This window comes from Mustela erminea, chromosome 13 (assembly GCF_009829155.1).
Source record: "Mustela erminea isolate mMusErm1 chromosome 13, mMusErm1.Pri, whole genome shotgun sequence".
NCBI classification, from domain to species: Eukaryota; Metazoa; Chordata; class Mammalia; order Carnivora; family Mustelidae; genus Mustela; species Mustela erminea.
In genome coordinates this window covers 16756254-16781132 of record NC_045626.1, presented here as the reverse complement: position 1 = coordinate 16781132, position 24879 = coordinate 16756254, and the positions used below count along the sequence as shown (strand labels likewise).

The window sequence follows — 24879 nt, the reverse complement described above, 5'->3', positions numbered from 1 at the left end:
CTTCCTACTGGTGCTCACTTCTGGGTGACCCGCATTGGGATCACTCACCTGTACAACCCCACATTGAATGTTCGAAAGTAGTTGGTTGTTTTTTTTTTTTTTTAATATTTATTTATTTATTTATTTGACAGAGAGAGAGAATGAGTGGGGAGAGGGACAGAGGGAGAGGAAGCAGGCTCCTGGCTGAACAGGAAGCCCAATGTGGGGCTCCATCCCAGGACCCTAGGATCATGACCTAAGCTAAAGGCAGATGCTTAACTGACTGAGCAGCACAGGTGCCCCGAAGATAGTTTTTGTCTTCCTGGTTAGACCCTGACAGATAGAGAGATGATTTAGTTCATGGATGTTGGAACTGAGGCCCTGGGAAGATGTGAGCGTCTTATGTAACAGAGTTAAAAAATTATAAGAAACAACTACGACGTGTAAGGCACTATAGTAGGCTCTGTGTAGACAATAAAGATGGTAAATTCCTAGGCCCTTTCTAGGAGCTTCTCAGCCAATAAGAAATGATGTAGATATACCAACAGCTACAATACAGGACAGTACGTGGTAAGGGCAATTAAAAATCCAATCAATTATGGAGATTCAGGTCAGGGGTGCAAGATAATGAGGGAAGGTTTCCTGGATATTCAAAAGCTGAAGCAGTGGCACCTGGATGGTTCAGTGGGTTAAGCCAGTGCCTTTGGCTCATGTCATGATCCCAGAGTCCTGAAATTGAGTCTCGAATCAGGCAGGAGTATGCCTCTCTGCCCCTCCCCTGGCTTGTGCTCTCTCTCTTTTGCTCACTCTCTCTCTCAAATAAATACATAAAATCTTAAAAAAAATAAATTAATAAGCTGAAGCAGGCCTACGAAATACACAGTAGGATTTTGGCAGGGAAGTAGGTATCTGGCTGGGGTGGGGGAGGGAGCTGATCACTCCAGGCAGAAGAAACAGCCTCAAGGTGAGACTGAGGGCACAGTGGGCTAAAAGGCAGGGCCACTTTTGTTTTTTATTATTTAAACACAACAGTTTTGAGGATGAAAAGGGACACTATCAATACTTACACTGAGACCACAGGCAGAAACCAGGGGAGAGAAATTGACAGCATAAGACTTGTCTCCTTCCCCAGGGGAGCTTTTTGCAGAGAGATAAGACTTTCAGGTGTTATATGGGGAGCAATAGACAATTTGCAAACTCTAGTGTCATTGAATCCCAAAAAGCACAGTTGAGGCAGGGAGCATTTCTGGTGCTAGGAGGGGAGAGGTCAGGGTGGCCCTGATCTTGAGACAGTGTGCCAGGAGCATGCAACTTGAGTGTAGTAGGAAGGATTAAATTTTGGCTGGTGGGGAAGTGGGGAGGGCATTCCTGGCAGACGTACCAGAGCTGGAAGGAGCAGATCGTGTGTAAGGGACAGTGAAGGAATGAGCTGGTAGGGAGAGAGCCCTAAAGGACCGGAGCTGGGGGCTGAAAGGCACAGAGTTCTGCTCAGGGGCATGGCGCATGAGTGAACGGCAGTGGAAATTCTACTATTCGCCTTCACCCGAGTGTAATTCTGAGCAGAGAAGAGAGGCAGAATGCAAAGCCAGTACAGCACAAGGGTGAAGGGGCAGACTTAGTGGCAAGACTGCCGGGGTCCATACGCTGCCCACTCACTGTGCAACATGGACAAGCTACGAAAGTACCGTAACTGGACCCACACCAGAGGATGACATGAGGACGAAGGGAGGTTATTCCTACAAGGGCTTACAGCAGGGCCCCATGCACAGGAAGCCGGGAATTGGGAGCTCTCAGGGCTGGCTGGACGTTACGGTCACTAAGGGTGCTTTCTAAAAGTACCAGGGTCAGAGGACTTTTTAGGGCAGTGAAGCACTCCGTAGGTTACTATACTGTTGAATATGTGTCATTACGCGGTCATAGAAAAGCAGGGGCTGTGCGACACCAACAGTGAGTCCTAACAGAAGACGCGGACTCAGGGTGAGGATGGTGGCTGCTGTAGGCTCACTGATGAGTAACAGCGCTACTACCCCAGTGGGGGTTGTTGACGGTGGGGGAGGCTGCGCAGGGGGATGGGTCAAGCGCAGCTATGGAAACTGTGCTTTCTGCTCAGCTTTGCACCGGACCTAAAACTGCTCTAAAGAGTGAAATATTTTAAAAGGGGGAGAAATACCAGGGTCAGGGCTCTACCAAAAAAGGCAATTAAGCAGCATTTCAAAGATGATGGGTTTCACCACGGGTGGTTTCGAAGCTTCTTAGGTGACTCTAAAGGGGAGCCAGAGCTCAGAGGCATTGAGCTAAAAAGGATGTTAGCCCATGTGTGGTTGTGAAAGAGGTAGGGGAGCTGGTAAATTGATGGAAGAGGAAGGATCTTTGCTTGGCGTGTATCAGGAGTGATTTCTTGGCTCTTTTTTGGCATAAAAGCACTAAGCTTTTGACAGCATTTTGAGCCTTTGGGTGTAGTGGTGGCTGACCAGATAGTCTTTAAATAAGAAAGAAGCCAACTGACTTCAGAAAGGAGAAAAAACAAACAAATAAACAATTATAGCATTACTACCATCAGGCTTAGTTAATAGACAACGGAACCCTCTTATCAAAAGAAAACTCAAAGATGGTTGGAAATAGTCCCTACCCTGCACCCAGGCTAGCATAATGCCCAGAATGTGTCCAAAAATCTCAAGGTACATTGTGACAATAGAAAAACTCCTATGTTAAGTTGTAAATCCATCTATGAAAGACATGGCATCTTGAGCACAGGACCAAGAACACACCCCCTGACACTGCAGGACCCAGAGCTCTTTTGTAAGAGCAAGCTAACTTCACATCCTGCAAGACCAGTGCTGCTAACTCATCAAACACCCAGCATTCCCCAAATCACATTCTGGAATTTTCTATCCAAACCTGCTCTTGTCTCAAAAAAATTCGTCCTTCCGTTCTACTAATCATTCATGGGGCACACGTCAGAGTCCCATTTTTCACTCCTCTTCTGCATCCAATCCAGCAGGAACTCCTGGCAGATGGATCCAGAACCTGGTGGCTTCTTGCCACCTGCTCCAGGACAGCCCTGGACTGGGCCACTTCCTCTCTTGTCTGGATCATGGCATTGCTGCCTGTGAGTCTTCCTCACTCTGCCCTGTCTTCTCTGCAGCCACAGTGACCTTGAATGCTCCCACCTCCAGCTTCCTTCTGCCCCTTCTGGTCCCTCTGAAGGGAACACTCTGCCACAGGTTAATCTACCCACTGTCCCACTCTTACCCTTCCCACCTGTGCTATGGAACCTCAGCAGAAAACACCTTCTTTCCTGAGACTCATCCCTTCCTTGCCCTCTTCTACTCTTTGTCACCTGACACTGCTGGTTTTGCTGGTGCGACTAATATATGACTCCTTCTCTATCCCTGTCCCATCAGATCAGGACTTCACTGTGCTCCCTCCTGGGTCCCCAGGGTCTTAAATGGCTCTGGCATACAGGAGGCCCTCCATTAATCTTGATCTTTGAAGGCAGTTCTCATGATCACTTCTTTTTGAGTTATACCGCAGCACACATGTAAGTAGATTTTGTTTTTGGACGATAGCTCTGGTAGAGGGAAATGCAGTGAGTAATATAATAGGACCTGTGGGTGCTGGGAGACAGAACTTTTGGCTTCTGATCCTGGCTTTTTTCCTAACCAGTTGTTAAGAACTTGGATGAGTCCCATGACCTCTCTGGGCCTTAGGTGATCTATAAAGTAAAAAATCAATGGGATTTGACCAATCACCTCTGCCCTTCTTAGGTACTGGACCTGAGTGTCATATTTTTTAGAGTTCTTCACATGTAACAGAGAGCCAGGAGTGGAATTATCCTTAGAGCTGGGCTTCCTTGTGTCACTGTGCACAGAATCCCCTGGGACCTTGTTAAAATGCAGAATCTGATTGGCAGGGGTAGGGGCTAGGACTCAGGCATTCTAATGAGCTCCGGGGGTGGTGGCTGCTGCTTCTGCTCTGAAATAAATTTTGAGGAGCAAGGTCTTAGGTTCACGTCCAGCTTCAGGACCCCAGTGTTTCTAAAGAGTGAAAGTCCCTTTAGTGAATTCTTAGAAAAATATCAGCTGTCACTTGACTCACTGCTCACTTTGAGCTGAGTTCCCAATAAGTACCTGATGGGCTGCCCTCGCAGGCAGCTCTGTAGGTGCTGGAGCTAGTTGTGCTTTTTTAGAAAACCAACCACTGCACCCTAGGAAGGGGGAATGCACAAAACCAGACCTGAGAACTTCTCTCTCAAAAGCTGCCCGGGAGGCAAGAAACCGGGACAATTGGGTCACTTCTCTTTGCACTGCAGCCTTGGTGCTGGTGATGTCCCTCTCTGTCATTCTTTGGGGCCATCTCAGTGCGCCTCTGCCTCACTCCTATGTCCTGGGACCTTGTGGGTGAGTAGGTGAGGCCCCTGGCAGCCAGCATGAAAGCAGGGAGCCACAAGGCACCTGGGAGGAGTAACCCCAGGTTGTAGGAAAGCTGGTCTAGGCTGGGAGGAGGAAGAACCCCTGCCCCGTTGGCATGGCAATCCAGGGAGTGGGAAATGACAAGGACAGAGAGGGGGGTAGCCACATAATGACCAGAAGTTCAGACTCACTGGAGCTCAAATGGCCCCAGGGGTTGTTGACATAGTTGCCTATTCCTACAGCTCTTGGGGCTGTAGGGGAGGTCTTTTATAATTATATAATGATCCCCTTAGACTGCACAGTCTCTAAAGTCATAGTCAGCTGACCACCAAGACACAGTAATTAAAATCAGGTCCCCATGTCCATGGGGAGGAACCATGAAATGGTTCTGCAGGGGAGGAAAAAATTTCCTAAACCCTGTTAGGGTCCCTGGATGGGTTTGAACATTTAATGACAAGGACAGATTTGCAGGAGAAAATCATACACATTTTATTGAATTTTTACACATATAAGAGAGCTTTCACAAGAGAATGAAGACCCAAAAAGTAACAAGAACAGAAAGCTTTTATACCTTTTAGGCAAAGAAATAATAAGTTTGTGAAGAGTTGATAAGACAAAGGGGTTTGGGCTAGAGGTAACAAATGGTGAAGAAGTAACTAGAAGGTAAGAATGAGTTTTCCAGGGTTGTTTGTACAGATCTCCTCTTGCCCCAAATTCCCTGTATCTGGTGATAAAAATGGTCTCTGTCCTCCAGGCACAGGGAATGTACCTTTCACATAGGAGTTCTATGACCTGTTTCGGGGAAACAGGGAGAGGACAGTTGGTGGAGGGGGTGGAGGGCTCAGACCTTCCTCCTCTTGCCATTTTTAATAATTCCTTCAGCTTAAGTTATTTAATATGCCAAGGTGACATATTTTGAGGAAGTGTGCCTGAACCCTATCAGCATTTCCCACTCTCTTGGCAAAAATAGTGAAGACTACAACAAAAGCACTTGAATCCATTATGTAATTTATCCCATAAATCCTTACTGAACGTCTGATGACAGCCAGGCACAGAGCAGGCCCTGGAGGCACAGCAGGGAATACTGGACACATTTCTGCTCCTGTGGAATTTACATTCCAGCTGGGGGATGCTCACAATAAACACAAATACAAATAAATATGCATCATGACTGGCAACAACCCAAGTGTCCATCCACAGGTGAATAGAATAACAACTTCTGGTGGATCCAAACAATGAAACACTGAACACTGTTCAATGACAAAAGGAAGGAACTACTGACACCAGAAAGGATGCAGATGATTCTGAAGATAATTATGGCAAGCGAAAGCAGCCAGATACAGAAGAGAACATGCTCTATGATCTCATCTGTATAAAATTATAGAAAAGACCAACCTGTCGCCAGGGATAGAAGGCAGATAGGTGGCTGTGTAAAGACGTGTGGGAGAGAGGGGAGGAGGGCTGGACTGCAAAGGGGTACTGAGAAATCATTTGGATTTAGTCTTAGGAACTGAGAGGTTGAGGTGCTGGGACTGGCCCGAACTTGTAGGACTCAGGAGAAGGGAGAGGGCAGACCAGGCAGTCAGAAGTGATGCAGTCTGGAGGCAGGCAGGGTCCAAGGCTCACAAGGAACTAAAAGGGGAGGACGGGAATAGAGTCAGAGATATGGAAAGCTCCAGGCATGATGGGGCATGATAGAGGTAATTTCATGGGAGGCCCTTGGCTGAGGGCACGAAAGGGAGAAAATAAGGCTGTGCTGGCCAGGACAAGGACAGATGTTCCCAAACCAAATTTTGTTCTTAGTCCTGCCCCCCCCACCCCTAACCCCCTGCCCTGAGCCCCTCCCTTCAGGGTTGAAGCAAAGCCCATCCTGGGACTCACAGGGCCTGATTTGGTTCCAGCTCTTCCCCCAAGTAGAGGTCTGCCCTCATCAAATACCTTCTTTATGATGCTCACCATTAAAAGAGAAGTCAGTGAAATGACTGCTAGGATTAATGCTGTGATTGCGACAGCAGTGAGACTCCCCATCTTGTCAATCATCAGAAGTGCTGGACCAAGGTTCTGTGATTACAAATTAAGGCTGAACCCCAACTGGCCCAGAACTTCCCTAATGTTACCATCTGCTCTAAGTTCACCTCAGAAGGTGATGATGGAGTGGTATTTACAAAGACAAGGAGCCCACGTCCAATTTCCAGGGATTACTGCACCTTTCTCCATCCCAGCATCTTGGGAGGGGCTCCTGGATCAAACTGTCACCTGTTCCCATATTAGCATAATATGCCCTGAGAGCCAACACCATAGTGAGACCAACCGCCCAAGTCCAGCCCCCAGCCAAAGAGGAGGGTCCCATTCACTCCTCCGACACACTTACCTAACCAAAGTCAAAACCAGAATGTGAGGACAGGCTGTGGATTCTCAGCACAGACATATTACCCTGGGGACTAAATGGGAGTTTCTCGTCAGACCCTCAGGACTCATTCAAGAAATACTCTAGGCGTGGTCTGAGGAATGACCACGACGCTGAATTCATTCAGGAGGAATGCTGACCTGGGAACACAGAGGCCTTCAGAGTGCTGAAAGTTCAACCAGTCATCCTTAAGACTTGTTACACCTACTTAAGCTCACAGGAACATGAAGTTCACAAAATGCTTTCCAACTGCAGATGAAATGCCTTTTCTATCTTAGTCAAGACATAGCAAGATTCAGTCATCCTTATTTCTACCCAATGGTTCCCTTTTTTAAAAAATTTTATTTATTCACTTGAGAGTGAGAGAGAGACAGACAGACAGACAGACAGAGAACATGAGCAAGGGGGAGGGGCAGAGGGAGAAGTAGGCTCCCTGCTGAGCTGGGAGCCTAATGTGAGGCTCCAACCCAGGACCCTGGGATCATGACCTGAGCCAAAGGCAGACGCTTCACTGACTGAGCCACCCAGGCACCCCTCTACCTGATGGTTCCTTGATGAAACACATTATTTATATTTTATCCTCTAAGAGGGAAATAGCAGAGGGAAAATGCTGCCAAGCTTTGTCACCTTTCCTATCTCCAAGTTGCCCTATTTTTAATCAGTTCCCAAATCACAGTTCAGTGTGGAGACATGTTGAGATAGCATAAGATAACTATTATTTATAGAGTATCCTAAATTCATCTTACATCTTGATTAATCCCCATACCGAGCCCATAAAGCAGTACTATCATATCCCCTTCTTGCAGATGAGAAAACGGAGTCTCAGAGAGGCTACATAACTTGCTGAAGATGATACAATGCATAAGATCTGGGATTTACTTCAGACAACCCAGGGACACCTGGGTGGCTCAGTCGGTTAAGTGTGAGCTTCCAGTTCAGGTCATGATCCCAGGGTCTGGGATCAAGCCCTGAGTCAGGCTCCCTGCTCAGCAGGAAGCCTGCTTCTCCCCCACCCCAACCCCACCCCAGTCACTGTCTCTTTCTCTCTCTCTCGGATAAATAAATAAAATCTTAAAAAAAAAAAATAATCAGTCAGTCAATCCAGACAAACCAGCTTCAGATCTTTGTTTTACATGGTGGAAATAACCTCTTGTCCTTTGTAAGTAAAGTTGATGGTAACAATTCTACTGTTAGCAGGATGTGTGCCAGAAGGGTTTCTTGCCGGAATAGAGAGGTTTTAAACCAATTCCTTAATACTCACTTGCCCAGATTCTCTCTCAACCAACAACTCAAGTTTCTTCAATGTTTGGAAGGACTTTGAGTTTCTCTGGGTGATCATGTCCAGCAAGAGCCCTCCAGAAACCAAAGTCTTTAACTCAGACAACAAAAACTTGTAAACAACTTTTTGTTACAAACCGGAATGGCTTCGAGAATATAACAGTATCCCAAAGCTCCTGGCATCCATCTGTCCACCTAGGTGTGAGGAATAACTAGAAAGTCCAAGGTATTGCTAAAATCATAGAATGCGCCATCTAAAAACCATCCAAACAGGGTTTCGAGCACAAATATGGATGAGAAAAGCAGCTTCAACCGGTGTCTGGGTTCCAGCTCCCCTGCTAAATGTCCAGTTGTTTCCGGTCTTTGAAAATGCTCCACTGGGGGCGCCTGGGTGGCTCAGTGGGTTAAAGCCTCTGCCTTCAGCTCAGGTCATGATCTCAGGGTCCTGGGATCGAGTCCCACATCAGGCTCTCTGCTTGGCAGGGAGCCTGCTTCTTCCTCTCTCTCTGCCTGCCTCTCTGCCTACTTGTGATCTCTGTCTGTCAAACAAATAAAATCTTTAAAAGTAAAAAAATAAAAAGAAAGAAAATGCTCCACTGATTCTAACACTTTTTAAAACTATTCACATCAAAGTATCCTGGCTCTAAATACAGCTACTATAAGCTAGGGCAGAGTGATACAGAGTAACTCTGGAACCACATTGCTTTTAGGGAGTGAACAGTAAAATGATACTGGTTACTAACTAATAATTAATAGCTAATTAACTAATAGTTAATAACTAATATTTATTGCATGCGTAATACATGCTTTGCTGACCATTTTGCATGGCTAATCTCAAAAAAATCGTTTTATGAAGACATCAAAGCACAGAGAAGTTAATTGACTTGCTCCAGGCCACGCCGCTAATAAGCGGCAGAGCACAGCAACAGCAAAAGTGTGGACTTTGGGGAAGGACCTGGAGAATTTTGTCATCATTTGCAAACACACGAGGCTGTAGGGATAAGGGATAACAGAAATCCCAGTCCCTGCCCCGAGGAGCTGGCCTTCCAACAAAGAGTGGAAGCCAGGCTCGATCTCACAACCCTGAGATCATGACCTGAGGTGAAATCAAGGGTCAGTTGCTTAACCGACTGACCTCAGGGGTCCCAGTCAGAGGGAGGTTTTTAAAAATGCAAATGTTCCCATGACCCTCTGCTGCCACAAACTCCTTCCTAGTCTGAACATCATTTTCAGGACAAGGGTGCAAACCCCTTAGCCAGGACACATAGGTTCTCGGTCCAGCACCTGCCCGCCCTCCTGGCTGTCCTTCTCTGCATGCTGCTCCCCTGCCAGGCCCTACCAGTACCCCGGCCAGAGACTGAATGCACCCCGTCACCCCAGGAAGCCGTGCCCTCATGCCTTTGCTCATGCTTTTCTCATCCTAGGGCTTGCATGGTCCTCCTCTCCCTCCCAGCAACAAGCCCTGAAGGGCCTGGAAATGGCCCTTCAGGGCTTGTTGCTGGGGAACCTTGGAGAAAACTTTCCAGTGCATCTGCACTGGGCCCTCACCTACCCCTACCAGGGAGAGGCTGACTTCACTGCCTTGACTCTGGTCTTCCAGGATGCTTTCATCTTCTCCTCCGTCTTAGCACATGCTTGGGGTGGTAAAATAAAGACGAATATTCAGTCTTTGTCCAGGTTCCTGGCACAGGGCTCTGAAAACCCTTGACATCTCGGGAGTGATGTCTTTTGCATGGTAATGAGATGACTGGTGTCTGGGAACCCCTAAGTAGCTTCAGGAGGGGGCTGGTCCCAGAAAGACCAAGGCATGATTACAGGGTTGAAACCTCCAGCCCCAACCCCAGACCTCCAGGGAGGGAGAGGAGCTCGTGACTATGTTCATCCCAAAGGCCACTGATGCAGTCAGTCATATCTACATAATGGAAGGTCCATAAAAACCCCTAAAGGACAGGGTTCAGAAAGGGTCCAGGTCAGTGAATGTAGGGGTTCTGGGACAGTGACATAGCTGGAGAGGTCACCAAGCCTGGCAACCCTGACCCCACACCCTGTCCTACGTAGTGATTCTATTAGGCTGTTCCTGAATTGTACCCTTTCTAACAAAATGGTAATTGTAAGTCAAGTGTTTTCCCTGAGTCCTGAGTTGGTCAGGCAAACCATGGAACCTGAAGGAGGGAGAGGAGATCGTGGGAACCCCCCGACTCTGTAGCCAGTCAGAGAGAAATGTGGGTGATCTGGTGTCTCAAGTGGGGGTAGGAGGGCAGTCTTGAGGGAGTGAGGTCTTACACCAATGGGGTCAGATGCTCCCTCTGAGTATTCGGTGTCAGAACGGAATAGGATTGAACAATAGGCAGCTGGTGTCGGAACTGGCTTGGGTCAGGAGGAAAAACCCCAACTCATTGTGCTGACTGTCCTCTTACGTGTCTGCTTCCCCCGCTGGACTGTGAGATCACAGAAGACAGGGGCGAGACATCTTCTCACCACCAGGCTTCCTCCAACCTCGGGCTGGGATGAGAACCAACAAGGTACCCTTGATGTTTGCAGAATCAATAAATGTATTAAGAATGAAAACAATTGTTCTATAGGCAAAAAGGGAGGCTTAGAAAGTTGTTTTCAAGCAGGTTAAAGAGGCCTGCAAGTAAGTGATTTTAAAAGATTAATTAGGTAGGTGTTCGATGGATAGAGAGGGTAGTAGATTGCGCAGTTCGCCATGAATTCCTCCCATCCACTACCCGTGCCCTACTGCACTCTGACTTCGCCACTCCACACCTACTTTCGTGATGTTGAAATTGGGTCCGGTGTCTTGCTCTGACCGGGGTATGTGTTGGGATTGGCGTTACCGTGGAGCTCAAGAGGTTCTAGCCTACTGGAGGACAGGAGCCCACATGGAGGAGAGCTGAGGTGGCCCAGTCAACAGCGAGCGTCAATGGCCAGACCTGTTGGTGAAGCTGTCTTGGACCTTCCAGCTCAACCAATCTTCCAACTGACTCAAGCGGTCGGTGGGAGCATTGGGTGAGCCAGGCCAAGCCGGCAGAAGAACCACAGCCGGCCCACTGAACCATGAGAAATAATAAGCCAGTGCTGATTCAAGGCCCTCTGTTTTGTGGTGGCTTATCACATAGCTTCTCAGCCTCAACGCCATTGACACTGTAGACTGGATAGTTTTTTGTTGTGGGGGGTTGCCCCAGGCAATGTCTAATGTCTAGCAATACCCTAGCCTCTCCTCGCTGGATCCCAGGAGCATTCCTTTCCAGCAGGGACAATCAAAAATATCTCTAGACATGGCCAAATGTCCCCTGGGAGAAAAAAACACAAGTGACCCAGGAAACCTTCATACTGATTTTTCCTTCAAGTTCTTGAGGAATCGATATCCAATATGAGGCATAACTGGAAAAATGTTCCTGGCTCCAGACCCATAGATGCCTCCCAGATGAACCCAGCTGGTACTGGGAGGAAGGAGTACTACATTGTCAGATAAGGTCAGCCCTAAGTCAGGGTAGGCAAATGGCAGCACTGTTTTTTCTAGAATGTTCAGATATACCATGTCCTCATTTCCTAGAGCTGCCATAACACAGTACTACAAAGAGGGTAGCAAGAAAACAACAAAAATGTATTCGTTCACAGTTCTGGAGGTTAGAAGTCCTAAATCAAGGTGTGGGCAAGGTTCTCTCTCTGAAGGTTGGTTCTAGGGAAGATTCTTTCCTTACCCCTTCCTAGCTTCTGGTAGTGAGGAGGGAGTCCTCAGCACTTCCTGACTTGTAGCTGAGTGCCCTGTGGTCTCTGCTTATCTTCACATGGCTATGTCTCCTCTGCGTCTGCTTTTTCCTTTTTATGAAAACACCAGTTATTGAATTAACACCCACATTAATCCACCATGACCTCACTTTCATTTAAATAATTACAGCTGAAAACATTTTCTTTCCAAATAAGGTCACATCCTGACGACCCAGGTGAACATGAATTTTGCGGGGGGACACCATTCAACCCGCACACATCATAAGTAGACTGACTTGCGGTGACTGTGCAGGCCTCGTGGCCACGGTCCCCACCAGGTCCTCTGCAGGGGCCGGGGCTGAGCTGAGGAGAGGCGGGAGGAGCAGCCTCACCCCTCCTTCTGCTCCAGGCTTTCGGGGGGCGCAGTCCACCCTCCCCCACCATCCCCCTCCCTTCTGCTTCTCTTGTCATTGTGCTCACGATCATGACCGCTAAGAGGCCTCCTTGCTGAGAAGAGGGGTGTCGCTCTCTAGGTGTGGGTTCCTGGACAGATTTTTATCTCTTGTTCAGCTGTCTTTCTTTATATCATGTTCAGAAGAGACCACAATTCCTCGTTTGTGTACGCGCTCTTTGCAACTTGCTTTCTATGAGGTAGAAAACATCTAGTTGCATTTTCCTCCCCTCCTCCCAACCTCCACATCTTCTGAAAAAAAAAAAATTTTTTTTTTTTCATCCTACAGTGAAAACCACGCTGTTATTGATGTCGCTTGCCCTTGGAGTGCTCTCCCGGCTTTCCACTCCTCTGCCTGCCGAGCACACTTGACCTGTGGTATGCAAAGGTCCCAACAGCACTGACCAGTCTCCCCCGAGCTGTCTCACTTGTCCGAAGTATGTGGTGTGACAAGATTAGAGGGGCATGTGGAGGAGGACCCAGGGAGGATGGAGAAGGACCATGCCAGGTGAGGAAAGAGGGAAGATCGGGAGGTCAACTCATCAGCTCGTGACCCCACAGTGGAAATGCAGACCGGGTCTGTCAAACCAGAAAACAAACAAACAACCAACCCTGGGATACACCTGTGTTTCACATGGGAGCTTTGGAACATCCAAGAGTGGAGATGTAATGACCCAAAGACTAAACTCAGGGAGGTTAAAAACAAAAGTACTTTTCTTTAGGGGAGTGATGACTAAATCTTGTGGTTTATGGTGATTTGATGATGGCAAGAAAATCTGAGACTAATATTATAATGAACAACCAGCGTTTAATCTTTGGAAGGCATTGGCACAAGATACCGTTCATTTGCCTAACTGCTCATAGAAGCCAAACGACTTGGCAGGTATTTTAGGATATAAAGAATTTTTCATCTCGGGGGAACCTGGCTGGTTCAGTTGGAAGAACACGCAACTCTTGATCTTGGGGTTGTGAGTTCAAGCCCCACATTGGGTGTAGAGATTAAATAAATAAATAAATACATAAATACATAAATAAATAAACAAGAATTTTTCACCTTGGGCAATTACACTGGAATCACCTGGGGTCCGGATTGAACTAGTCAAGGTTGAAGGCCAAGCATTAGGGGGTTTTAAAATTTCCCTGGGAGATGCACATGGGCAGCTATGGTTCAGAACTTTACAGGTATAAAAAGTCGGAACTTTCAAAAGATGAGTAGTACCCAGCACACTGACTACTAAGCAGAAAAAGTACAACCTCATCTATTATCATATTGTCCCACCAATACTCCTCGCACCATGACTGAATGCTTTTTCTAGGAAGTGGGCTACTTTTCAAAATGGCAGAAGAGGAGTTTGGAAAGAGTACATTCTGTCATCTCACATCTTCAGCTGTTACCGTAAACCAGTGCCCTGCTGCACTTCCAGGACGAGAATGAGGACTCCATGCCCCGTTTGCAGCTCAAGGTCTCTTCCTAAATTTCTCTTCCCATTTTAACCTGCCCACCTGCCCCTGGGCTTCGTCACGGCCTTCCCATTCCTTCATCCCCTAGCTCCCTTACCCACAAACTGGTTTTGCCTACATTTCCGGTCCCGTATCAACAGCAAATAACAGAAATAACAAACCTCAATTCTTAAATGGCATTCCGTCAGGAAAAGGATACTCACCCATTGGGTCTCTCTTCTGGTTAAAAAAAGTGAGTATGATATTTTAGCTTAGTGTGAGACTAAAATTAATCAAGAAATATGCACTGAGTGCTCAGAGGGACAAAGGCAAGAATGGAAAACATACAAAGAAGTACAGTATGTAGCTACTCAAGGATCTTATAGCTAGACCAGGGACTGACAAACTGTAGTCCACAGACCAAATCTGGTCCCCTCCTTATTTCCGTAAATAGAGTTTTATTAGAACACAACCATGCTTAAAAATACACACACACACACACACACACACACACACACACACATATATATATAGGCATAAGAACACAACCATGCTTAAAATATATGTATATATATTGCCTATATACATATATATATGTGTGTGTATTTTTTTTAATATTAAAATATTAAAATATATATATATATAAAATCTTAAAAATATATATACACACACACACACATATATATGTGTGTGTGTGTATATTTTTATATAGGCATATTTATATAGGCATATATATGTGTGTGTGTGTGTGTATATATTTTTTAAGATTTTATATATATTTTAAGATTTTAATATTTTTAAAAAATATATATATACACACACATATATATGTATATAGGCAATATATATATATTTTTTAAGCATGGTTGTGTTCTTATATATATATATATTGCCTATGGCTGTTTTTACACAACAATGGTGGAGTTGAATAGTTGTGACAGAGACCATTTGGCTTTCGAAGCCTAAACTATTTACTATCTGTCCCTTTATAGAAAAAGTCTGCCAACGCGGATCTAAATTAACATCATGTCTATTTATGGTATATTTAAAGCATCCACCCACCCATCCTCTTACTAAATATGTACGTTGCACTGTACTAAGCCCTGGGCGATGCGTTAGTGTGAAACAGAGAAGGTTCCTGCCCCAAAACCCAGAGTCTACTGAACTATGTCAATCTGAAGCAATAAATAAGCACCAGCGGGAGGGCCTGTGCAAGAGAGAAGAGGATGTCTGAGCCTGGACAGAGCCGTGGTAACTACGATTACTGTGACCCGTACAGATGGATTCTGAGTTGAACAGGATGAGGAGGAGGGAGGGGAAGGTCTTGGCAAATTTGAACTGAAGAGGCGGGAAAGTCTGCTCCATGTTGGGGGGCAGCAAGGGGTAACTGGTCTGGATCCCAGTATACTGGGGAGCAACGGGGAAGACGGCATGTGATTTGTTCACCCTGGGTCTTCTCTACCGGACTTGAGGTTTCGTGAAGGCAGAGACAACATCTGTGTTGTCCATGTCTAGCCCTAGCGTTATGTAACATGCCTGCCAGGTAATAGTTGTTTGATAAAGATTGTTTAAAGAATTAAGTACTAGATGGGGGCACCTGGGTGACTCAGTTGGTTCAATGCCTGACTCTGGGTTTTGACTCAAGTTGCGAACTCAGGGTGGTAAGATCAAGCTTGGCAACGGGCTCCGAGCTCAGAGCAGAGTCTGCTTGAGACTTTGCTTCTCTCTCCGCCTTTCCCTGCACACACACACTCTTTCTCTCTCCCTCATATATAAATAAATAAATACTTTTTTTTTTTTAAAGGATTGAATAGAAGATGAATAAATGAATGTCTTGAATATCAGGTTAGCTATCCTGTAGGCCAGCTGAGTCAAGCGCTTCAACCACGATAAAATGATCTCTGATCATACTTTGATACAAAAGTGTGGGTGAGAAGATAAGAAAGTGGTTGTTTACTGAACAACCACTACATAGCAGGAACTTCGCTTTGACTCTCTCAGCAGTCCTTTTATTTTGCAGATAAAGAAATTCCATTTTGGAGAGTTTCAAAGGCTGGCTACAGCCACCGGCCAGAAAATACTAGAGCCAGAATTCACACCCGCGTCTTAACCTTTGTTATTCTCAGATCCAAGGCTATCGGCACATGCGTGTGCCTACCACTTTCATACCACACTCTGCAGACCTCAGGCTCCTCAGAGTCCCCGTAAGGAGCATCGTTACCCGTTCAGAAGCCCTGGGGCCCAAGAGCACAGACTCTCCACCCAGCTTCAACCAAAGCTGTTCTCTCATCTTCTCTACTTCCACGCGGAGCTTCCTGATTTCATCCGAACAAATAGTTCTTGGGGAAACGAAAAAGAATAGAAACCACCGCACTGAACCAGACCACTTCCTAAAATAAAGCCGGAAGGCATTGCTTTCCAGCCCTCCACCATCACAAGTGCCAGTGTGCCATGGGGTCGCCGCCAGCCACGCCTCCTTCCTACCCCTTCGCAAGAAAGGTCGGATGACAGCGCCCAAACCCTGTTGAATTTCTTGACTTGCCGGACAGAGCAAGATTAAACGAAAAGCTCATTTAATGAATGAAAAAGGCTGGGCACCTTGAATACAATTCTAGATAAAGTTGTTGATTCCATCAACGGCAGCAACTTACAGGTGTGGGAACAGTTGCCAGGCAGAGCTCAGCTGGGTGCGCCGGCTGACACCTGCTCACAACATTGTACATTAGGATATAAAAAGCAAACAGTGGGTATTTACCCTAAAGATAAAAATGTAGTGATCCGAAGGGGCACGTGCACCCGAATGTTTAAAGCAGCAATGTCCATGATAGCCAAACTACGGAAAGAACCTAGATGTCCATCAACAGATGAATGGATAAAGAAGATGTGGTATATATACACAATGGAATACTATGCAGCCATCAAAAGAAATGAAATCTTGCCATTTGCGACGACGTGGATAGAACTAAAGGGTATTAAGCTGAGCGAAATAAGTCAGTCGGAGAAAGACAACTATCATATGATCTGCCTGATATGAGGAAGTAGAGATGCAACATGGGGGGCTTGGCAGGTAGGAGAAGAATAAATGAAACAAGATGGGATCGGAAGGTAGACAAACCATAAGTGACTCTTAATCTCACAAAACAAACTGAGGGTTGCCAGGGGGAGGGGGGTCAGGAGAGGGGGGTGAGTATGGACACTGGGGAGGGTGTGTGCTATGGCGAGTGCTGTGAAGTGTGTAAACCTGGCAATTCAGAGACCTGTACCCCCGGGGCTAATAATACATTATATGTTAAAAAAAAAAAAAAAGGCCAACAGGAGCCAATCTTTTGGCCTTACCTGATAGCACCCAGAATGACAATGACAGAATGCAGGGACCTTTGCAAATGGTCCACAGAGGCACGCTGACTCACCGATAGAGGTGTAACACGTGAATATACTGATTCTGGAAGAATTCGTAGCTGGAAACGATGCCACACTCTTCGATGGCTCGGCCATTCTTATACCAAGTTACCTCTGGCTTGGGCTGACCTGATAATGAAGAAAATAAGAATATTCTTATTACATTAAGTATTTTTAGGAAAGAAGATCATAAAGCCACTAACGAGAATGGGTGAGCATGATAAAGTATGTCAGCCGGGGAACCGGAAAATCTCCCTTCCCTTGACTCGAATGCATCATTCGCTTAGCAATGACTGATGAAAATTCCCAGATTTAGTAAAGTTACATGTAAACTGGTCGATTTTTATCCAACGGAGATCTAAGTCATCTTTGCCTGGCAGAAAAAAATTACTCTGTAAGTCATGACTTATTGACCTACAGGACATTACCCAGGGGTTTACCTAGGTCAGCAATCTTCTAACATTTTTTTATTAAATTGCCTATAAATACCTAATTCCTCAAATGTCCTCTGACCAGGACTTCCCACTGTGCAGTTCCCTCTTTACTCAAAGAACTGAACGAAACCACTGAAATGTTTGTTTCGTATTTGCATGGAAGTCCCTCGACCTTTGGAAAATTATACTTTAGCAGTGCTCAGAGCGGAGCGTCTGTTATGGCACGGTCGGTCGGTGGAGGGAAAAATGGACGGGAGGAGCCAATGCGGCCTCCCGAGGGTGAAGGAGACCGGGGTGTATGTGTCCCAGGCTGGGACTGTGCGTACCTGAGTGAGGTCATCACGGGAACTGCCCTATGCCTTCTCCCTCCGAAGCAGCTCGCCTGGCCCTTGTGATGCTCGCGGACTCATCTGGTGAAACCCCCAGGAATTCCAGTCACCTCTTGGGATTCCCACCTCCCCCTTGTGACAGGCAGAGGAAGGTTTCCAGTGTGTCTCAAGGAGCTACCCCCCGAGCCTCTGTATCATTGAAAATGTATCAAAATGTGCCATATGTGTAGGAGGAAAGCCCAGTATTGGGAAACAAGACACTTTCTAGATCCAGCCTTCCTGTGTTTCAGTCTGATTTATCTCAGCGTATTTGGTGAGCAACCCCCGAGACCACTGAGAGAACTCCATGTGCTTCTTTTTTTTTTTTTTAAATTATCTTATTTATGTATTTGACAGAGATCACAAGTAGGCAGAGAGGCAGACAGAGAGAGAGAAGGAAGCAGGCTCCCTGCCGAGCAGAGAGCCCGATGCGGGGTTCAATCCCAGGACCCTGAGATCATGACCTGAGCTGAAGGCAGAGGCTTAACCCACTGAACCACCCAGGTGCCCCTCCATGTGCTTCTGCGACCTGTGCCATGGACAAGAGCTGAGTGTGCTCAGAGCCCTGCCTCCCTCTCTGTGTCTCGTCTGATTCGGGGTCTCCCAGCTAGGCTACCTCTGTGCTAACACCACAAATGTGCTTGGTGGCATCTGCGCTTGTTACTCCTTGCCCCCACCCATTTAGGTAGGTGCCCCATCAGTCCCCTGAACCGGGAACAGACAGATCTGCGTGCAAGGACACATCCTTCTTTACCGGTGTCTTGGCTGAGTCCCTTCCAGGCAAATGACTAAACCTCCAAAAATGAGCTTCCTTGAAAAACCATTAAGGACGTTGCTGATCATAATTCATTTCCTCCTGTTCTTATCAGCCTTGCGTCCCCCCTTACAGTCAGTTTGATTAGGTTCCTCCTTAGGAAGCATCTAATTGCTCCTTTTTTGTGTATAATTGACTCTTTTTTTTTTCTTTTTTTTTCTTTTTTTTAAGAAGGTATATAGGGGCACCTGGGTGGCTCAGTTGGTTAAACTTCTGCCTTCGGCCCAGGTCATGATCCCAGGGTCCTGGAATCGAGACCCGCATTAGGTTCTTGCTCACTGGGGAGCCAGCTTCTCCCTCTGCCTGTCCCTCCCCATCCTGTGCTCTCTCTCTCTTTCTGACAAATAAAATCTTTTAAAAAGAAGAAGAAGAAGGTAAATAAAGTACGTATGTAACTGGACCTGAGAAACTCATTCTAATCACTTGCACTCCCATTTCTTATGTTTTTAATTCAGACTGATCAGGACTGGCTGATGCCCCGCGTTTCTTCATGGCTGACTGGTATTTTCCTTCTGTGCAGTATAGATCTGAATAATCAGCCATAAATGAGACCGGCACAGGGAAGTGGTATCTTAGACCTTGTGGGCGGTTCTCTTCTCTCCCTCCGCTTGCTGGAAACCTCACCCCAAATTCCTACCCTTGTTTTCTTACGCTCACCTGCAGGTCACATACTAAAAGCCACCTCCAGAATGTTTCACAAGCACCTGGCTAATGTGTGTGGGGATTGTTGGCCACGTTCGGGGCATGTCCAAGCAGTGGGCCTTCCTGAGGAGCCGCGGAGTATGAAGGCCCAGTGGTGGACTTGGGCCTGTCCCTCCTACGATAGGCTGTGGACAAACACCAAGAAGTGGGGGTGGCTTGGCTCTGCCCTCATCGAAGAGCCTGAGCACACAGTTGTGTACCCCAGCCCCCAGACCAGAGATGAGATTTTATTATGACTTTAGCTAAGGAAGCCTGGCCATTTCTGAAGCTGGCTCTTTTTTTCTCTAGAAAAAGGGATCTCAGGGGAGAAGAGTTTTCTGTGAACCCTCAAGAAAGACCACTGGTGCCTCTACGTTTCGGAAAGTAGGGACAGAATCCAGGAAGGAGAACAGCTCACAAGGTACAAGGTACTTCGCTACCCTTTTATTTTGCTTCTACTATTTCCTTTTAATACTAAATCCTTCTTACCACTAGGGGTCCCTATTTGGGCTCGGGTCTGGGTTATGCACTCTCCAGTCCGGGGAGAGTTCCAGTTCCAGGTCCCTGCTTTTCCTCCACTGGGCACCCTCTGCCTTGGTTGTGGCCTCTGTACTGCTGACTGGGCCACCTGAAGATGGCAAGCTGCCGGAGATGCATCTAGCCAGCTTGGGGATATCAAGGAATGAGCGATGGAAGAATTCAGTAAGTTGTCTGAAGCAAAGTTATTCATGCCATTCCTATGCACACAGGAAATGAAGAGTGTATTATTTGAAAAAAATAACCAGTATGGGAGTCGTCTCACCAAGAACCACAATGTGAAGTGAAAAAGAACACTAAAACGTGTCCAGGAAGTTACTCGAAGAAATCCTCCAGAAAAGAAAAGAAAAGAAAAGAAAAGAAAAGAAAAGAAAAGAAAAGAAAAGAAAAATCATCATAGAAGGTTTAGTTGTTCTGCCCGCCACTCAGGCCAAACATCCCAGATCCTTCCCACAAATGACGTTTTAATAATGCCCTCTTTGTGAACCTAAAACCCTAGTCCACAGGAAGATTTCAGAGGGTAATTAGCCGCTGACGGTTACCAGATACAATGCAGCGAAGCACGGCATCTGACTTCTCAGGAACTTTCTGGGAAAGCAATGTAGATAGAAAACGAAGTGTGCGCCTCTGGGGCTCTCCTGAGTCTGTCATCCTTTCATGCCACGTGAATCTGAAAAACAAAAATCCCTGACATCACACCAGTGGTTCCGGGACACCTCCAACTTTCTCGGTGGCTCTTTGGGAGGGAAGGAGCTAGCACCACTCCCTGGCTTGGAAAAGGCTGCACCTTGGCCCTCGGGCAGATGGGCTGGTTTTCTCAGGACCAGATGCTTCACTGCAGGGGGCTGTCATGGGCCCTCTCGAGGGCTCAGCAGCACCCCTGGCTTCCACCCAGCAGATGCCACCAGCACCCCTCCCCCAAGTCGTGACCAATGAAAATGTCTGCAGACATCGTAGGTTTCCCTGGGGAGGGCAGCCCCAGTGGAGAACCACAGGTCCTTGAGGAGGGTCAGGCAGCCCGAGCCCAGACTGAGAGAGAATCACCTAAGCCTGCAGCCACTGCCATGTCTCCTTTCTCTTTTCTTTCTGTCCTCAAAGTCTTTTCACTGGACTCAAAAAGGACACAGCCACACTTGCCTCCAAAATAGAGGAGCTGATGGCATGCAGATGAATCTCAAGGAGGGGGTACTTTGAAATGGGGAAAGTACTGCTCCTTTGCCTAGCATTTTTGGGCAAGTCTGGGCTCCCGGATACAAGAAGGCATTTAACACCTGATTAGTCACCATGTGTGTTAGTTCATTTCATGTCTTTTAATTTCCCTGAATGGTGATTAGCACCTCCTGCCCCTTACCGAGGAGGAAGCGGAGGCCCAGAGAGATGTGACAACTTGCTCAAGGTCACACAGCTCAAGCGGCTGCTGCCCTTGAGCATCCTTCGCAGCGGTGCTGGCTGACACTGTCAGCGTGCAGGGCACCCCCAGAGTTGTGCAGTGCGCAACTTACACCCCCTAAGAAGGCAGGTCTGTCCAAACCCAGAGGACCCTTTCCACAATATCCTCTGGGTACAGTGCTAGCACCGCTCTGCCCAAACCATCCTCTGGAGAGCCCCATGCTTGTAAATAACATTTCACACCGTCCACATGGGAGGCTCCCATTTCTCCTTACCTTGGTGAGCAAGTGTCATGTGCCACCAAGCTAAGGAGAAGGCCAGCCCCCTTCACAGTAGGATCCGTTTGGCTTGGATGGGAGAGGGGCACTTAGACCTGCAAATGGTGATTCCAGAGGTGCTGAAGGTCCTACAGCAGGAGCAAGTGGAGCTCTGGGTGGAGGAGGCTGGATCTTCCTGGTTACAACTGTATTCTAGGAGGGGGACCTCTCTCTGTATGAGTGGACCAGTTTCTTAACTGTTTAGGAATTGGTTCTAAGTTGCAGGGCCTGGTTCAAGATGAAAACGACGGGGTCCCTGTTCAAAAATGATTAAGCTATTTGTGATGGCAAAAACTGGGCACTGGGGCCCTTCGGGGGGGGGGGTGGGGATCAGTGTGTAAGGCCCACATTGTGGGATCCCAAGGCCGGCCCTGCCTGGTTGACACAGCCCCGGGAACATTCAGCTCATGAATGACCCTTAGCTCTTTCTTCCCCTTTTAGGCCTGTCCTGCAGCTTCTGATGTTCCCACAGCATTTCCTTAATCTCTAGGTATTTTGTTTAGAAATAAGGTTATTCCTTGGAAACAAACAAAAAAATTCCCAAACTGAAACACCCAAGCTCTCTGAATAGCAGGGTAAACATAATTTAGGAGAATACACCCCCTTCCCTTTCTCCTTCCTTTCCTTTCTTCCTGTACAGGAAGCAACCTTGTGCTTTGACCTAAGGTTCAGCTAATGGGGAGAAAGAGCCAGAAAGCTGAAGAAGCAGTATGTTAGCATCGAAACGGAAGACAACTGCTTGGGTTTGGAACAGAGCACGAGGGCAGGAAGAGAAGCCTGAGGAGCTGCAGGGATGCAGTGGGAGGAGTGTGGGAGATTGAGCCAGAGAGGCAGAAGGGAGGATTGTAAGAAGTTTTGTTGTTCTGTGGTTGTTAATTGAACCCTCTCGACACTCTTTAATAAAGACTTGAATTGCATTTCCAGTGGGTTTTGGTTATAGAGCATTTTAATTCAGCTGTGCAGAGACTGGACCCAAGGGGACTATGGTTAACAGGGGTTATACTTAAAAGCATCATAAGCCCCTCTCGATCTAGATGGTAATTTGGTGGGGTGCCTGGGTGGCTCAGCTGGTTTAGCAGCTGCCTTGGGCTCAGGTCATGATCCCAGCATCAAGTCCCACATCGGGCTCCTTGCTCCGCAGTGACCCTGCTTCTCCCTCTGCCTCTGCCTCTGCCTGCCACTCTGCCTGCCTGTGCTCTATTTCTCTGACAAATAAATAAATAAAATCTCAAAAAAAAAAAAAAAGATGGTAATCTAGTTGAACAGAACAGAAAGAAACTCCATCTTCAAGACGGCAAAGAGACACCTGCACTCCAGATTATGTGATAAGTACATTTGATGGTTGATGGTTCTGATCTGTATAAAAAGGCCAGATTTGACATGTCTTACTACTTACTCAGCAATCACAGAAATGCCTAATGGAAAAACTCTCTCACCTAGGTTGAAAGAAGTCTCAAAACCGAATAACTCCAAAGGACAACTATCATGGCAGCCACCTTGCGCAAGGATAACACTATTTAGAGAAGACGTGGTAAGTGTGGCTGATTTACTGTATGACTAGATGGCTAAGCCAGAATGAGCATGGGTCCCACAGTGCACAGAGAACCCACAAGGAAATGCTGAGGAAATGCTGCCCCTCCACCCCACCCCCACAAACCTGCGCAGAAAGCAGCAGCTTTTTGCTTAATGCCCGTGTGTCTGCTTATCCGTTTCAGAGGTTTGAGCGGGTGATGGAAGCTAGAGCTGTGGGTTTGACTTGAGATAAAAGTTAATATTTCTCAGTATTATTGAACAAACAATGTTAGGGCTAAATGTAAGCATAATGCAGTAAGAATGGAACTCAAGACCAATTTCAAATTTTTTATGGTATTTTACAACTGAAAGTGCAAGTTGTATTCATGACCTCCTCTACTGGTTTAACTTAGTATAAAATACAGAACAAGGGTTGGCAAACACATAAAAGTATAGCTTCAGAAAGAGAGAGAAAGAAGAAAAGGAAAGGAAAAAGAAAAGAAAAGAGAAGAAAAGGGGCACCTGGGTGGCTCAGTGGGTTAAGCCTCTGCCTTCAGCTCAGGTCATGATCTCAGGGTCCTGGGATTGGGCCCCGCATCAGGCTCTCTGCTCAGCGGGGAGCCTGCTTCCCCTTCTCTCTCTGCCTGATTCTCTGCCTACTTGTGATCTCTCTCTCTCTCTGTCAAATAAATAAATAAAATCTTAAAAAAAAAAAAAAGGAAAGGAAAGGAGGGCAGGGGAAGGAGGAAGGAAGAAAGAAAGAAAGGCAAGAGAAAGAGGCATAGAGAGTCAGATTTAGAACTGTCCTCCAAATAAGGATATTTGGGATATTTATTGTTGGTCTGGTAAATTTCCCAAAGATGATAAGCATGCAATTTACATATCTTATATCCCCAGTTAGTATATTGATTGGACATGGCACATGGATAGGTTTTCCTACTCAAGAAAAGCAGTGGAGTAAGAGTCAGAAGTTTTGGTTCCAATACAACCATTTATCATATTTGAGAGGCAATGTTGCACAGGGGGTTAAGAGCTCCAGAGCCAGATACCCTGGGTTCACATTCCGGCTGCGCTCCTTACTAGCCTTGTCAATAAGCATGTCAGAGCCCCTCCATGCCTCAGCTTCCTCATCTGTAAAATGGTCTATACATCATAGGTTGTTATAAAGATCAAATGAGTTATTGCCTGTAGAGCTCTTAGTACAGCACTAAGCACATATGTAAGTGCTCAGATGATTATTGAAAAAAACAAAAAAAAACTAGCCCATACAACTGGCAGCGAGGCTGAGAGCTCAACGACACTTCTTTTTAAATCAGCTTTAATGAGATGTAATTCACATACCATATAATTCAGTCATTTGCAGTATGCAATTCAGTCCCTTTCAATATATTTAGAGTTGTGCGACCATCGCCACAATCAATTTTGGAACATTCTCGTTTCCCAGAAAGAATCCCCCACTCTTTAGTTTTCGAGTCCTGATCCTCCTGTCCCTCCGTCCAAACACACACACAGCCCCAAGCAACCACTAATCTCCTTTCTGTCTCTGTGGATTTGCCTATTCTGGACATTTCGGGTAAATCGAACCACACGCTACGTGGTCCTTTGTGACTGGCTCCTTTCTCTTCGTACATTTCCAAGGTTCTTTCGTGGTGTAGCACAGGTCAGTATTCAGTCCTTTTTACACCATTCTGCAACCCTTCTTCGGAGCAGCTGTCGGGGCAGAAGTGTGTGACTCCCCTGGCTCTCCACA

At 46.6% G+C, this 24879-nt stretch overlaps 1 protein-coding gene and 1 long non-coding RNA gene across 6 annotated transcripts in view; one reads left to right on the top strand and one right to left on the bottom strand.

Annotated features, from left to right (window-relative positions):
• The window catches only part of ALPK2 (alpha kinase 2), a 116537-nt gene that overhangs the window by 80835 nt on the left and 10823 nt on the right, over window positions 1-24879 (bottom strand). For 3 of the 4 annotated variants that reach the window (XM_032310529.1, XM_032310527.1, XM_032310528.1), the window contains 2 exons: window positions 20454-20581; window positions 17089-17206 (listed from right to left, as the gene is read on the bottom strand). In XM_032310529.1, coding sequence (XP_032166420.1) covers window positions 17089-17206; window positions 20454-20562 — 227 coding nt within the window. In that variant the 5' untranslated portion in view covers window positions 20563-20581. The remainder of the gene's footprint in view (window positions 1-17088; window positions 17207-20453; window positions 20582-24879) is intronic. The other variant, XM_032310530.1, reaches the window with a different exon arrangement.
• LOC116571945 overlaps window positions 1-24879 on the top strand; it is a 45418-nt gene that overhangs the window by 13273 nt on the left and 7266 nt on the right. For both annotated transcript variants that reach the window (XR_004278055.1, XR_004278056.1), the window contains exons 3-4: window positions 12528-12746; window positions 23058-23148. This is a non-coding gene — a long non-coding RNA (uncharacterized LOC116571945). The remainder of the gene's footprint in view (window positions 1-12527; window positions 12747-23057; window positions 23149-24879) is intronic.